General features: G+C 46.9%; 2 protein-coding genes across 7 annotated transcripts in view; one reads left to right on the top strand and one right to left on the bottom strand.

Annotated features, from left to right (window-relative positions):
- SZT2 (SZT2 subunit of KICSTOR complex) overlaps positions 1–743 on the bottom strand; it is a 54,366-nt gene extending 53,623 nt beyond the window's left edge. For all 6 annotated transcript variants that reach the window (XM_042873411.1, XM_042873412.1, XM_042873414.1 and 3 more), the window contains exons 1-3: positions 697–743; positions 440–565; positions 158–331 (exon numbers count right to left, since the gene is read on the bottom strand). In XM_042873411.1, coding sequence (XP_042729345.1) covers positions 158–331; positions 440–565; positions 697–726 — 330 coding nt within the window. In that variant the 5' untranslated portion in view covers positions 727–743. The remainder of the gene's footprint in view (positions 1–157; positions 332–439; positions 566–696) is intronic.
- Positions 744–766: 23 nt separating this feature from the next.
- Positions 767–9,826, top strand: MED8 (mediator complex subunit 8). Its single transcript, XM_042873421.1, has 7 exons — positions 767–840; positions 3,481–3,599; positions 4,585–4,729; positions 5,405–5,545; positions 5,958–6,039; positions 6,330–6,578; positions 9,357–9,826. Exons 1-7 carry the CDS (start codon positions 835–837, stop codon positions 9,419–9,421), a joined length of 807 nt encoding a protein of 268 aa, XP_042729355.1. The 5' UTR covers positions 767–834; the 3' UTR covers positions 9,422–9,826.
- The last annotated feature ends 6,227 nt before the right edge of the window (positions 9,827–16,053 follow it).

Here is a 16,053-nt window from a genome sequence, read left to right as displayed (position 1 = left end):
GGCTGTGTCATGAGCAGCACCACCTGCTTCACCCCTCGGGAATACAGAACCTCTGCAGAAGTGACAACTAATGCAGAGATGCATGCCTTCTCAGCAGAGGGAATCAAGCCCAGTCCTTCAGCACAGAACACCCTAGAGAGACAGCTCATAGACTCACCACAATGCCAGTGGAAGGGCTCAGATCAAGCTCGATCACAAAGCGGTACTGGCGGGCCAGGAAGGTGACACGCGTGGAGGGCACCAGGAGGTAGGGCCGGGGCTGGACGGGCTCATCCGGCTGCCATCCATTGGGCAGGATGCTGAGCACATCCAGCTCGTTTTCTGACTTCAACTACAACAAGAAGTGAAAGACAGGCAAGAGACATCACGCCAAGCCAAAGGACACACCAAGATGCAGGGCCACCACCCATCCCTGCGGCACTCCCCGGCCCCCACTCACCAGCTCGGGCTCGGGCACGGCCCAGATGACCTGGTGGAGCCGGCTGAGGACCCAGGCGAGCCGCACGTTGCGGGAGATGCGGTAGTCCTTCTTCATCAGGAGGAAGACGTGCCCGGCCTCCTCCACCTGCAGCGCGCAGAGCACAGCGCCTCGTCACTCCGGGCCGGGCACCGCGACAGCCCCCCAGCCCCTCTACGCCCGATCTCAGGGCCGCTACAACCGCGCCTCGAACCGCCCCGCAGCCCGCTCCCGCTCACCTCCGCCTCGGGCCTCTCGGCAGCCGCCATGTCCGCCCGGCGCCCCGCCCCGCGCCCTCTGTCCCGCGCCCTCTGACCCCGCCTCTGCGCGCCTGACCCGGAAGTGGAAGGCTCCTGTAGCAACAGGGCCGCGCCGCCATGCAGGTGAGGGGCTGCGGGTTGGGTTGCGTTGCGCCGGGCCGGGAGGAGCGGTAGGCCCGCCTTGGGTCCCGCGAGCCGGGCTCCGGAGGAGCCGAGGGCCGGCGGGAAGGAGGAGTAAAAGTAGTGTTTCCAGGCGGTCCAGAAGGGCTGTGCTTTCCCGGCTTGTGACAGGCACGGCGCAGCACGCGGGAGCGGGATGCTGGGCGTCCCTCTCTACTGACAGTGATTGAGGCCCGCCTCGAGTTGTGGTCGGTTCTGGGGCCTTAAACAAGGACAACGAGGCCCCGGAACCAGTGCAGAGAACGGCAACGGGAAAAGTGAAGGATGTGGAGCAGAGGTGTTACGGGGAGCAGTTGAGGGAACTGGGATGGTTCAGTCTGGAGCAAAAGCTCAGATGGACCCCATCGCTCTCTCAGCTCTCCAAAAGGTTGTGGTGAAGTGGGGGGCAGCCTCCTCTCCCAGGTAACAGCGATAGGATGGGAGGTGATGGCCTTAAGCTGTGCCAGGGGAAGTTCAGGTTGGATATTAGGAACAGTTTCTCCTCCAAAGGAGCAGTGATGTGGGGGCACAGGATGCCCAGGGAGCAGTGAGTTCAGCGTCCCTGGAAGGATCACAGAATTGGAGATGTGGCACTGAGGGATATGGTCAGTAGTTGGACTGTATGATCTCAGTGGTCTTTACCAGCTTTTATGGTTCTGTGTCTGTATAAGATGTAATCAGCAATATGGAAGATGTAAGAGAAGCACACATTTGTACAGTGGCACAGTAATGGTTAGTTGTCCCCTGCTTTTGTAATAAATCCCATTATTACTTTGACTTCCTTGATTTCTTGAGCCTCAGGCTCATGTTTTCCCTCAGATAATCCTTAGAACTTGTTTCTAAGTGATAGTATTATCAGCTCATAAATGTCAATGTGTGTGCATAAAGTCAGGGTTGTTTTTTTTCTCTTTGTTTCACCATGTGTATCACTTTATGTTTATTCTGAATTTCACCTTTACCTCCCAGTCATTCCATATCAGGAGTTACTTCAGCAGTCCCTCCCTTAAGTCCTATCTTTATTACCCTGGGACAATTCAGTGTTGTTAACAGACTGTCTGAATTGCTGCTTGAATATCTCATATGTCTGTGACGTGTAGAGTATTTATTTGAAGCACTGATCTTGGTGCACATGTGCTTTGCAGTGCTTAAACTTGCTTCCAGCTCTCATGGAGAGAGCGTACAAAAGGAGGAGACTCAGACTGCACTACTGCACAGTGCGTGTGCAATGTGATTTCATTCATTATCTTTAGGGCTTCTTGGATAAGTGCTGGCAATGGGCCAGACCAGTTGTCTTGGTTGTGTGTGCCTGCCACCTCTGCAGTGAGATGCTGGCTCCCAGCCCAACTCGTAGTGCGGTCAGTGGTTCATCTTGCTCAAAAACAATGTGCACAGTAAGCATTAGACTTGTTTCTTAAGTGAACAGGAACAGGCTAGTCCTGTCACAGCATGGAGCAGAGCTGCAGTGCTGTAGCTGTGAGTTGTAACCTCCTGGTCTACTCCATGAATCCATGCTGTGGTTTGGGAGTGGATTTTAGTCACATTTATTCAGCCATTTCAAGGTAGTGAAGTCTCAGACTGTGAATAAAGTAATTTCATGTTCTCTTAAACATGGGAGATACTTGATGATCTCATGCTAGTTCAGTTTGTTTAAGCAGCACAAGGAACCCAATAGCAAGCGTGCAAGCAGACTGAGTCACCCCATCTGCTTTCCCAATGAGCATTCCCTTTCTATTATTTAATTGTATTGCTGTGTCCCACCCTCCTCATGGATTATCATTGTACAGTCCAACTTACATTAGCAGTCCATCAGGTTTGGGGCTTTCATTACATTTTGTGTAATTCTGTTGAATGAGCAAGAGCAGATAAGTTTCTTGACAGTTTTTGCAAGCGTCAAAGATATTCTGTGGTATGTGTGACATCAGGTCCCCTCTCCTGATGCTTTGTGTGTCACCATACTCCCACTCAGCAAGGGACAAGATTATTTAAGCAGTGCACCGGGGCAAAAGGCAGGAGATAATCTCTGCATGTGTCAGGCTATGTACAATCTGTCACTGCAGCGCCTTCCACTGCTGGTAAAGGACAAGGAATTTTTTAGGAGCTGGATGTGGCACCTTGACAGGAAGAAAGTGAGAAATGAGGGTAAGGGCAGAAACTGGAGTCTTTAGGCCATTGATCTGATACTCATTTTGCAAATGGCCATGCTGGGTTAAGACAGCACTGTGCCTGCATCTGCTGTCAGAAAGGGTTCAGAGAATGCTGATCTGCTTTGAGCTGGGTTAGCATGAATAACTCACAAAGGTGGTGCAAGGTAACTGATTACTGTCTGATGTAAGTGATGTATAGTTTTCACTCATCTCGATCTTAAAAATGACAGCTAGCCATGGATTGACTCAGGTACAAGTTTCTTCCTAAAAGTTCCTTCCAAGGAGGCAAGGTCAGAGTGAAAATGTAGGGTTTTTATCTCTAGGGTCTCTCTTTTCTTGCTCTGAAAAGGAGTCTCTCTGTAGGAGAGAGTGGTGTATGAATGCGTGTATATGGATCCCCACTGTCATCAGAAAGGTCCTAAGCTTTGTCCTTACCCTTATCTTCCCTTCTTTTTTTTAGAGAGAGGAGAAGCAGCTAGAGCTGACCCTGGAGGCACTTATCAGCCAGGTGGCTGACCTGAAGAACTCATTGGTCAGTTTTATCTACAAGCTGGAGAATGAGTACGATCGGCTCACGTGGTAAGGCATCTCACAGGGCACTGCCACTGATCACTGCTGAAGCTCTTCCCGACTCTGCTCAATAAGTGTAATTAAAAGCTGCTAACTCATTGTCCACAGGCTTACCTTTGCTTTTCATGTTAATGTTGGAGAAACCATTGAACTGCCACCAGAAAAACAGTTGAGATTCATTTCTTCTGCACTGTGCAGTAGTACTCATACCAGCACCTGGAATCTAAGTGCTTTATGGGAACTGGTGTAGTTGCTTGCATCTGCAGGGACTGGAAACTCTTTGGACAAAAATATCTTAGAGACCCACGTATGCTGCAAAATAAGTAAACATTCTTTCTGCATTTCTTGACCTTTTTGGCTTTCTCTGTTTCTGTTATAAACTGCATTTCTATGCTTGTGTTTTTCTGGTTTGGCATGTTTTCTCAGACAATCTGAGAGACTTGAAAGGTGGTATTCTCTTCCTGGTGGACCATAAGGCTGATGTATCTTAACTATGCAGTATCTTAGACAGTTTCTGCTGCAAAGATTCACAGACAGCATTTGTAGGCGATGAAGTCCCCAGAGAGAGCAAACTGAAGGGGATCTTCTTGACAAGATTATCCATTATTTTGCTTTACTATCCCTTAGTCTTGATAGCCGAGATATAAAAACTGTCTCTCTTGGCTGTGCTGCTTAGGAGTGAATATGGGTCTCAAGACTTCACTTTAGAATTTCACTGGGAGAGTTAGTGATAAGAAATGCACTGCTCCTGTATATGTTACAGAAATCCCAAACAACTGCCACTTCCAATGATACTTGTAAAGTCCCTTGGCTATTTGCAGCATTGTATGTAGAGAGTCTGGAATCTGTCCACACCTACACTTTCAGCTCTAGGTTTTACTCTTTACTGTTTGGATAAATAAGAATGTTATTTCCTTGGTTCCCAGATATTTGAATGAGGAACAGATAAAAGCCATCTGTGGTATCTGTTTCCATGTTCTATTCTCTTTCCCAGGCCTTCAGTTCTGGACAGCTTTGCATTGCTCTCAGGACAGCTGAACACTTTAAATAAAGTGCTAAAGCATGAGAAGACCCCACTATTGCGAAACCAGGTTATCATCCCCTTAGTGCTGTCTCCAGACCGTGATGAGGAGATCATGGTAAGAAACTTCCCACTGAGTGTTGGACCTGGAGTGTCAAAATCTGCAACATCCCTGCTTCAGTTTGCAGTTCTTTGCACTTTGGCATTCCTCAGCTCTGAGTGTACAGAAATAAAAGGTTATGAATAGTTCTTCCTTGGAGCTGCTTTGCTGGGGGGTGAGTGTACACTCACAAACGTTTGCTGTGGCCATACTTTACAGGATATACCCTTGCTAAACACATTATTTTCATGAAGTCAAGGACAAAGGAGGTGATATCTCACTGTGTAACTGGAAGGCTGCCTTACTTGATTTTCACTGCCATAGCTGTGCAGTTTGTCTGACAGTTACATCTCAATTTGCACTGATTATCACCTTACCAACACGGGGTGTATTACAGAACCTATAGCATGCTCTGGCAATATTCTTTGCTTGGGTGAGAAAGCATTTCAGTTGACTCCAGCCAAACTGTCCGGCAGCATATGGGACTGCAGATTCCTGTGTGTTGGTCTGACCAAACAGACACAGAGCAAATTCTTAGACAGATCATTGAAACTTCCTAATGCTCCCCCACGCCAAGGTTTTCCCACAGCATTCTAGTAGGTCTTGTTCCAGTGTCCTGTGCTCTGCTCTTCAGCTGCCTGAGGGCTTAGCTGGAGGAGGGGACCCTGAGTGTGTGTTGTCCAACTGTTGCAGCGGCAGACAGAGGGGCGCGTGCCAGTCTTCAGCCACGAGGTCGTGCCTGACCACCTGCGAACTAAGCCTGACCCGGAGGTGGAGGAGCAGGAAAAGCAACTGATCACAGATGCAGCTCGCATTAGCCCTGATGGAGCACAGGTAGGTGAAGAAGAGTTTGATACTTCTGTCACTTAGTCCTAGGACTCAAGATGCCCTTTAACTGAGTTTTCTTCAAGCTTATAGCTAACAGTTTCCTTTGTTGGTATGCCTTTTTCTGCCTGAGATATCTCCAGATAGCCCTAGCTGATGTTTGGGTTACAAATCTCACATAACAAGGGTACCCAGCTTACTGCCTGCTCACAGGAGGTGCTATTAGACCAGTCAAAGAAAGGCAAAAGCTGTAACATCCCAGTAGTGCCCTCCTGCATGCATTGGAGCTGGGCTGTCTAGGCTCTGATACCAAAATATTTATATTTGGTTGCTCTAAAAAGAGAAAGATGGCTCATTTACCTTGCTGACTTGTACGGCATTGGAAGTATCCTGGCAGTTACCAATGATTTTTATTTTGCAGAAACAGATCCAAAGCCTAAATAAAATGTGCTCAAATCTGCTGGAGAAAATCAGTAAGGAGGAACGTGAATCTGAAAGTGGAGGTATGTTGTTGAGATGGAAATGGAGTACATGGTCAAAGCAGCTGACTTGAGAACAGTGGAAAAATAGGTAAAGCAGAGAGCCTAGAGAATGGGAAGTGAGGATGAGCACAAACAAAAACATGGAAAAGCATTTTTGGGGGCACTCATGTTTGGAGGAGTTGGCTTCTTCTGACCCCCTTCCTTGAGCAGCACATGCCAAGCAAACTATCAAAAAATTAAATTCAGGACCAGCTGTGATAATTTTCAGACTCCATTGCCAAAATGCTCAAAAACTTTTTTTTTTTCCACAGGATTACGACAGAACAAACAGACTTTCAACCCTACAGATACCAATGCACTGGTGGCAGCTGTGGCCTTTGGGAAAGGATTGTCAAACCGGCGACCCCCGGGCTCTGGAGGATCTGTCCAGTCAGGTCAACCAGGAGCTGGTGCCATCATTGCGGGGGCTTCAGGCATGCAGCAGGTGCCAATGTCAAGTGCACCAGCTCAGCAGCAGCCAATGCTGGCAGGAGTGCAGATGGCACAAGCAGGGCAGCCAGGTAAATATGCTGCACATCTGACAGTGACTGAAAAGCGGGAAGCAAGAAAGGTGAATGCAGATGTAGAGATCCTTCTCCAGTCACTTTTTAAATATTACCGAGTAAGAGGATCTTTTCTGTCCCTAAGGATTTAAGTCAGGGTGTAAAAGTGGATTAATACTTATTTAAAATTTTCTCAGAGTTTGAAGTAGATCCCAACTATCAGCTTCTTAACTTGCACTACAGTACCTGTTTAATTACAAAGTTTGTGAATGTAGGGCTCAGTGTGGAGAAATCACAATGTGTTTTGTAGGGATCTGTGAATTATTTAAGCTGGGGGGGGGGAAGCTGTCTGAAAAGAGCCAAAGAAGGACTTCTTATACTTAATAGATTGCATTTATGTCAAGTATCAGGTGAAACGCCTGAGCAAAAGTAATTTGACTTTACTTGACCAGTACCTAGGCTCTAACCTAGTTACATGATTGGATCTTTGGATGTTCAGCTGAGGCTAAAAACATAAACCTAAGGAATTGCTAGGGAAGAAACACAGACACAGAGTATCATTGTATAAATCCATTAAGCACCAACATCTACATTAAACACAGTTCTGATCTCTGAAAAACTAAACAAAAAACCAAGTTACAGTAGAATTGGAAAAGCTCAGGGAAGAGTGTCAACATTCAGAGGTCTGGAGTGGCTTTCACTGTGGCTTCTGAAGGAAGACTTCAGAAAGTTTTGTTAGTTCATTCTGAGGATAGCTACTGGACGTAGCCTGCAGGTAGGAGGAAGAAGGTATAGAAGCCTTAAAATCTCAAATTGTATAAAGAAACTGCATGGAGTTTCCCACAGTATGGAAGGATCAGTGAAAGCACTAATGAAAATATTAGCTCTGCAGGCCTGACTTTGTACTGTCATACTAATGGAGATTTTAGGTATTGGATATTTTAATTGGTGTTTTCTTGCTTATGTAATGACTGTGTTGTTCAGAAATGAACTTGAGCAACGATATTAATCCAAGGTTAATTATGTATTTAGAAAATAATTTCCACTGTGATTTGGAAACGAAGAAGTCCTCTGTGATTTCTGGCTGCACCCACAAACACTGTCTCCAGGATGGGAGGACATCCCATCTTATATGACTTCTGTACTTTAGGTTGTGTGCACTGCTTACAAGAACACTTGTCCAGCCTGTGTAACCACCTCACCTCATTTGATAAGAGCTGTACTGTTTGGCCAAAGGTCCATCCCATTGTCTTGGTCCTGAGAGTGGCCCATGGTGGAGGCTGGAAGAGTGTAAGAACAAGCTATATCCTGACAGCCACCTCTAGCTGTTGTTGTTCAGGGATGTTTTAAGCCAGAGCTTGATTTAAGACCAGTGAGTGTAAGAGCCATAAATTTTGCAGTTCCTTTTTGAATTACAGTATTGAATCCTACGAGGCTTTGTGACAATGTATCCCACAGTATTATTGTATGTTTTGCTTAAAATATTTTCTTTTTTTTAATATATTGTTTACCATAAGATGTTTTTTCTTTATCTGTGTTGTGAGAAATAGTCAATGACTGAATAATCATTTTTTCAGCTACCTTCTCCATTCTGTTTTTCACTTCTTGGAAGTCTGTTGTGTCCTCTTCTCTGCATCCATTTTTTCTTTTTTTCCCAACTGACTCTGCTTAATATAAATTTGTGTGGGAAGTTTAATATAGTTTGAGTAATTTTTGTCTCTTCTAATAATTTCTAGACTAGGAGGACCAGAACTGGCATTAAACGTGGAGGTTGGTGGCCCTGCATGTGGCAGGAGGGTTGGAGATTCATGATACTTGAGGTCCCTTCCAGCCCTGGCCATTCTGTGATTCTGTGATTCTGTAACTGCAGTTACTACAATAACACAGATGTGGGTGAACCCTATGGTCCTGTTCACTCTTCCTTATGAAATAATATGTGAAAGTATTTGTCTTCTGATTGTTAGCAAACACTGACGAGACGTCAGGTTGAGGTCCCTTCCATCCCAAGCCGTTCTGTGATTGCCTGCCAATTCATTGCAGGCAGTGACCTGCTTTAGATGTCTTTGCGAGAGGTTAAACACTTCTATTCTATGACATATTTATTCTTCTCCTGCTATTCTACACTTTCAGTTCTTGGAAGTGACCAGATTTTCTTTTTGTCCTCATTTGAGCACGCATGCTGCTTTTTGAAGGAGAGTTCTCTGAATATTCCTCCATGTGGATCTTTAATTGCTATCTTTTTAAAATTTTTGTGATAATCTGAGTTTTGTCTAACCCTGTACGCTTATCCTAGGCTGCTTGTATTGTCTTTGAACACACTCATGTGTGATTGGTATCAGCAAAAGCAATAATGCCCAAGAGGTGCATGTGGTTAAGATAAATGCTGTGTAGAAGAGGATACAGCCTATTGTGCTTGTCTCTGAAATAAAGCGGGGATCAGTTTGATTTCTTATGTCAGGACTGTTGATAGCAAGCTCTATGGGACTGAATGTGTCCCACGCTCCAGTTGGAGCCTCCTGAGAAGGTCTTAAGATGGAGCGAGGATAGAACTAGCAAGGGGACGTAGGTCCTGGCAGGAAATGTCAAGGAGATTTCTCAACAAAGAAAAGTGCTAATTTGTAGGAGAGAGTGATTGTATTAGGTCATAAGCTGAAGGGTGCTGTAGTAGTAAGCCTGATGTGGTGCCTGGAGTGGAAAAAAAGTTTGGGTAGGACTGTTGTACTCTTTACACACTCTTGAGCAAATTAACTTTCTTAGTGCTGATTTTGTATTGCTCTTTATTTTTTCTCTCTCCAGGAAAGATGCCAAGCGGCATAAAAACAAACATCAAGTCTGCCTCAATGCATCCATATCAGAGATGAGCCAACATGAAGCAGAGCCAGGGAACAGCAGTTACCCGCATTGTTCCTGATGGACCCAGCGCATGTGGATTTCTTACAGAACTTCTCAGTCCCTTTGCATATATACACTACGTCCACAGAGCTGGGTGTGATGAGACCCTTCCCTGGGTTTTCTTTTAGTGCTGGGTGGCTTGTGTGGAGCTGCTAGTGGCCATGTCTTCTGGAGACAAGTGCTCTATTCACCCAGAGCAGAGGGCTTTACTTGTGATATCAATCCCATTTGCTCCGGGCCTAGCAGGAGTGCATCTACCCTTTTTTTGATACAGAGCCTGGAGAGCTTCATGGACCACTCTGCTCCTTGTTTCTGTTGATTCAAGATGTTCCTACTCCCTGTTGAATAAAGACTTTGTTTTGCGTATGGCGAAACACCGGTGTCCATCTCCTGAGTCATAAGCAGTTTTATTTTTCTTTGGGTAAGGCAATAGAGAGCTCTAGACCAAAATAGACAAGAAACATTGGAGGCTGGATGCTGGAGGGTGCTGGAGCTGCAGGCTTGGGTGTGTGGAGGTATTATATAGTGAGTCAGCAGGGTACAAACATGAATAGTAAACATCTTGTTCTTTGTAAGCCTATCATGGCTATTCCCTGGAAAGCAAAATATTGGTGACAACTATTGCAGGACCCACAGTGAGAAAACAGCATTTCAAGAGCTGAAGCACTGAGCTTTTGTGTTCTGATGCTGCTGCAAATCCCAGCTGGATTTGATTTTACTTCTATAGTTTCCTGCTTCTGCATTCCTATAAAGTTTCTAAGCTACTTTAAAAGTGGTTATTTGCTTCAGGGAGGTCTTTTGGTTTTGCTCAGGGTTGTAGCACTTCAGTTAACCAGGCCACGGAATCTGCCCATTTCTCTTTGAAACTAGGCATTGTGAAGCCATCCCTGTTCTCTTTCTGCCCTTGAGCTGTAACATATAATCTGCCTAATGAAGGATTCCTCTGCAAATCAAGGGTGGGGACGCATACCCCCAGAGCATACTAGTATGTGCTAGCTATCTGAAAGAGAATCATCTTGCTTCTTGCTGCTTTCGCCTGGACTTCCTTTTTGACTTGTGGTGAAAGCCAGTACTGTATTTTACTCAATAGCATCTGTCAGCAATCTTAAGGGTGAGGAAATCTCCACTCGGCAGATAGAGTCTGCAGCTGCTCCTGCACCGCTTGCCTCTGGACTGATCAGATCCATTGCATTGGTGGAGGCTGTGGGCTGTTTTCCCAAATGAAACTTTGGGAAGACTCTGTTCCAGAAAACTGTGACCAGAGCAGTTATCAGCCTTCTTAAACGTGCAGACCCTGGGAGTTGTTCACTGGAGTTGCACACCCTGTTGTGAATTAAAATCTATTCATCAGAGAAACACTTTGCCACACTATTCTTTCTTGCTGCTTAGAAGAAATCCTTGTGTTGCTGAGGTTTTGTGGATGGTGGCTTGAAAAGCACTGAGCAGGCAAGTAGGTAATTTAACTGGATGCATAGTTTGTGTGATCAGCAAAGCAACCACATTATGAATGAATCCAGCTGCATGTCTGCAGCAGTGTCTTCCCTCCTAACGCAGAGCTCACTGCGCTGTCAGTGGCTACTGACTGCTGTGGGGAACTGGTGTGAAAGCAGGGGCACTCAGCTGGCTCTGGTGCAAGGTTTTTAGGCAGTGCTGAGAGCTGTATGACAGGCCGTACCCAGCAAGGGGCTGAGTGCTGCAGGGATGGCTGCTCCCTGCCCTAGCCCCCTCCTTGTTTTGGCTGGGAAGGAAGGCAGAAAAATGTCAGAGGAGCTTGCACCAGATCCGTGCTGCTTGTGATCATACATGGAGCTTCGGCTCTAGGAAGTTGCGTTGCTTTGCTTTGTCCCCCAGACTGGCTTCCTTATAAAGCTAAAATATGTCAGGACTGGGGCAGCCTGGAACATGGGCAGAGCTTGGCTGCCTGCCACCCACACTAACCTGGCCCTCTGAAAACGCCTCCAGTAGGGCAGGCCAGACCTTTCACACACTTGGATGAGAGGAAGGGAAATACGGGCTGGGTTTTTTTCCGCAGATTACAGCACTGGGGAGGCCGGCAAGCTCGCCAGTGTAACTTCCTGTATGACACAGCCTGTCCTGAATTAGTTCTTGTATAAATTATTGTTAGGAAAACAGTTGATCCTGAAGTGACATGACTGTGCAGTGGCTGGTAGGTTGCTGTAAAGGTTCGTTTTCGTTACCTAGTGTGCTTATGTGGATGCTGCGTTTCTTCCCATTCAGGCTGGTGGATCTTCTCAGACAGGGAACCCCCAGCTGTTAGTCTCAGGGAGAGGAGCCTGGCTGTCGGGATCAAGTCCTTGGTAATGATAAACTATGTTGATGGAGGTCTCAAAGCCTTTTGCTTTAAAAGGCATATATTTTTTTTCCCAGCCTTTGGCTCCTGTCCAAATGTTCTTAATGCATTTGTGTCCTCTGGGACGTGAGGCTAGGACACGCTATTCAAGCTGTGGGAATGGGAATTTCAAACACAGTTTGAGTTACCTTAACATCACATCTAGTTGCTGCCAGTGCTCAGACGTTTAAGCAGGGAATGGGAATAGGCCTTTTACCCATGAAGTCACACTGGAAATTCATGGTCCACTGACTGTAACTGTGGCCGCTAAGTCCTGTGGGGATTCACCATTCCCAGTGTGTCAGAATAAAAGCCCAGCCTCGTGGGACCAGGGCAAGGCTTGGGCTGTGTCCTGATGTGGCAGCAGGTGCTCAAGGACAGGTGCTCTCCTCACATGCACTGGGACTGTTGCATTCAGAGCTCCTGGGGCTTTACATCCCGCCTTGTCTAGTCAGTGAACATGTCTCTTGCCAACCAGGTAATTTCAGCAGAGAGGAGGCTTGTGGCTCAGGAAGCTCTGCTTGACTCTCTGTGCCCCAGCTGGAGTGCAGGGGTGTGATGGAGCGCAGGCACTGAGCTTTCCCCAGACCTGCCTGAGTGGCAGTCAGGCTCTGGAGATGTCTGAGTGGACACGTGTTGCTCACAAAATTGCAGAGGCTCCAGATTGCTGCTATGCCCCTGGCTCCCAGGGTGGCATGCTTTACCTGCCATTATTTTGTTTCCTTCCATGTCATCAGCTTTAAGCTGCTCAGCATTCCCTGCTAGAAGCACATCGTCTGTTCCAGCTCCCAGGAAGCACCAATCTCCTCTGCTGCCTCACACTCTTGGCAGCCTTGTTCCTTCATCGCTGTGGTACCAGCCAGCTCTCTCGCAGAGATTTCAAAGTACACAGTGCCAGAAAAATTATCATGTTGGCATGACAGGTTTGCTGTCTGTAATGCTGGATGATTGATATTTATACTTTTTTGTTTTAAGTGTTTATCGATACGATCACATATTTTTCCATCATTATTTTGCATGGAATGACTGTTGAATAGACACACCTGTTTACAAGGCCATCCTGTTTACTTTTCTAAAATGCTGGCACAATATCAGCTTTCTTGTCCTCTGGAGCTTCTCCGGTCTTTCTTGTCATACTGAGTAGTTTGAATATTCTAAAAACAGCCACATTTGTGAAAGTTTTGAGGTGCAGGATATCCAGACTTTCTGTATTTTTAACACTTGCCTTGTGCAATGGTTGTTGAAGGTCTTCCTGAGTTACTGTTAGAGTAGTGTTTCATCTTTGTGATAGGAATGCTTCATCTGGCTTCCTCCCAGAGGCAGGAGCAAGGTATTTATTGCCTTTCCTTCCTGCTCTGCTCTCGCTAGTCCCATCATTCTCACCTCATGTTGAGCTTCCAGCCATGCTGAAATCCCCACTGCCTGTCCCATTGCTGCCTGGGCTGTCCCCCTCCGCACACTGTGAGCCCAGCATGGTGCCATCATTTCCCAGTATCTCTCTGCATCCACCAAGCAGCACAAGCAACATCTGCCATGTGTTTGTTTGCCTGGCCCGTCACCAAGCAGAGATGTGCCTGCAGGTGTCTTTTTTTTATTAAGAAAGAAAACACGCACAAGTTTTTGTTTGTTCTTTTAACCTACAGATCTTTTAAGTGGATGTCGTCATGTCATGCCTTTATGAAGGAGGTGAAGTATGCAAGGTGCAAGACAGCTGAGGGAAGGCAGCCCTTGCAGCCTTTACTCTCCATACTGAAGCCAAGTTCGGATTTTGGGGTGGGCTGCAGGGCCGGTGTGACGTGGCCTTCCTGGGATGAAAGGTTTCTGGTGGTTGACTGAGCACTTCTTCTTTTTTCCTTTTTGCTAAGAGCAGTGCTCACGCTGCCAAAATGTGCCAAGCCAAGTCTCATAACTGCACCATTGCAGAGCTTCACCTGCAACTCACAGAGGCAAAAACATTTGGACGTGGCAGCAAAAGGTGCCTCTGTACTGGAAATGGAAAATCTCGAAAACTACTTTTAAGTCCAAGGCCCAAACTGAGAGAAAATTGCAAAGTGGTAGAAGCAGGAATCCCTGCCTGGCTCTGCATTTTCCCTGAGCTCTCGCAGGAGCTTGATGGCCCTGAATGAGCTGGATCACGCTTAAGTGACAGATGGTGTCACTTAATGTTACCACTCACATGGATGCTGTGGTAGTAAAAGCGTGCTCAAGAGATGGGATGTTTGGATGCATCTGTAAGAGATATCATGAACTGTTAGAGTTCAGGCTAGTGTGACTCCACAGTGTATTTATTGTCCTTGTGATCATGGAGCGTTCTGGATCCATGAATGTTGCCTTGGTGGAAAATCGCACTTAGAAATTAATGAAATCCTTCTGCAAATTGAGGGAGTGCCTAAAACCAATGCAAAATCTGTTGACAGGCCTCTTGGAAGATGAAGCTTTTATCTCTTTTTTTTGTGTGTGTCAGTGGTTGGGGTTTCTTTGGTGTTTTTTTTGTTTGTTTGTTTTGTTTTTGTTTTGTTTTGTTTGTTTTTTAATAAGAAAGGAAACTAGTGTGTGTATTTCTCTGACTAAGACACATATTTTCCAAGGTCTAGGGATAAAGTCCTAGTTCCTGCAGCGGCTACCTTGTCTCTGTTGCTCAGATCCCGTCACTGATTTACCTGCTCACTGTAACGCTTCTCCCTCTTTTGCCTTTGGGTCCAAGCTGCTTCTGGCTTGATCAGCAGATCTGCAGTAGTACAAAGGCCCCGCAGTGCTTTGTGGCATGGCAGCTTCATCTCTTTCAAGCAAAAACTACCACAGGGTAGTTTTGCTTTTCATTTCATTGAATGTTTGCTGGCCAGCTTGGGGGCCAAAGGGGCATCACTGCTGTCCATGGGTGTTATTTCCTTTGTGAATATACAGTGTTCCCCAGGATGTTCCCGATCTGAATCCAAACCTTTCCCTGCAATACCTACTGCCAGATGGCCCTGGTGGGTTGCACCTGGTTGCTGCAGTCACCCACTGCTCTATGCAGCACAGGCCCTGCTAAGCTTCTGCAGCAGCTCTGAGCCAGGAAGGACCTGTAAGCAGGCTCTGGGGGTGCACCTCCCATTAGCTATTTTTGTTCATTCACTGCAGGGAATTAAAAAAATTAGGAATTGTCCTTGCAGTTTTGATCCAGCCTGCACTTGGGGCACACAGCCCCCTCCTCCCCTTCTTCTTGCCCTGTGCTCTTGTGTCTCGAGCTTGAGCTCAAGAACTAAATGCTTGTCCCCAAGCGCAGTGCAGGTGTGAGGTCACCCAAGGAGGCTTGTGACATTCAACATGAGTAGGACATTGTTAAAGAGGAGAGTGTTTGCAGAAAGGAGGCTCCACTATCTCAGGGCAGTTTGCTGCATATCTCTATTTCCCTCCTGGTTGTATCTACCCTTTTGAGGGAAGACGGTTGATCTCAGCTATCTGGAAGAAACACTGCAGTCTCTCACAGTAGAAGCTGCCCCACTGCTGCTGGGACCTTCTGGGCAGGCACTGGAGCTCACTGCGGGATCTGCCATGGGCTATTTTCTCCCACATTTGCTTTTCTGTGATCTCCTGCCATGGGTCTTGAGGGAAATGATGTGCTGCTGGTTGCACTGGGGGTGAACCTCAGAAGCAGAGAAGATGCTGGACAGCCTGGGTAGAAGATCGGCCACTGGGAAACAGGCAGCATCCCCTGGCAGCCTGCAGCCTGAACAGGCAGGCAAAGCCCAGCCCCAGTAGGAGCTGAAACACGGCCTCATTTCATGGCTAAACAATCCCTCTTTGTGTGTCCTGTTCTCCCAGAACAATCCCCTGCTCTGACAATGTCCTTTATGTGGCTTAGTCCCTGCAGAACAAGCAGCAGTGTGCTCAGCCCAATGCCTGGCAGCTTTCAGCAGTGCTTGCCTGCAGCCCTACCACTCCACAGCCAAGGCACAGCACCCAGGACCCCTGTCCATCCTCTGCATGGGGCTGTGGTCATTTCAGATAAAGCCAAATGCTTCCCAGGAAAATGCTTCCCAGGAAAGGCTCAAGCACATCTGAGGACGCGTAAGAGGTGTCTTTCTTCTGAATCCATTTATTCTGCGGAGATGTTGGAAGTGATGCACCACAAGTGGGGAAAGCAGCCTGGGAAGTGGTTGTGGAGTGCATGCCACCGCATTGGCCTGAAACCCCAACCACCTATTGGGAGTGGAGAAATCACCAGGATTTGCAGAGCAACTCTCAGGCTCCAGGCAGTCTGGGACAGGT

This window comes from Lagopus leucura, unplaced genomic scaffold (genome assembly GCF_019238085.1).
Source record: "Lagopus leucura isolate 7727_CA_CO unplaced genomic scaffold, USGS_WTPT01 Super-Scaffold_100009, whole genome shotgun sequence".
NCBI classification, from domain to species: domain Eukaryota; kingdom Metazoa; phylum Chordata; class Aves; order Galliformes; family Phasianidae; genus Lagopus; species Lagopus leucura.
The sequence above is the reverse complement of the archived record's forward strand: the minus strand, read 5'-3'. Positions and strand labels throughout refer to the sequence as shown.

Bases quoted from the DNA above. Each gene is read 5' to 3' on its own strand.
- MED8 (XM_042873421.1), top strand. The intron at 6,040-6,329 runs GTATGTTGTTGA...TTTTTTCCACAG, and splicing joins ACGTGAATCTGAAAGTGGAG to GATTACGACAGAACAAACAG. The intron at 6,579-9,356 runs GTAAATATGCTG...TTCTCTCTCCAG, and splicing joins GGCACAAGCAGGGCAGCCAG to GAAAGATGCCAAGCGGCATA.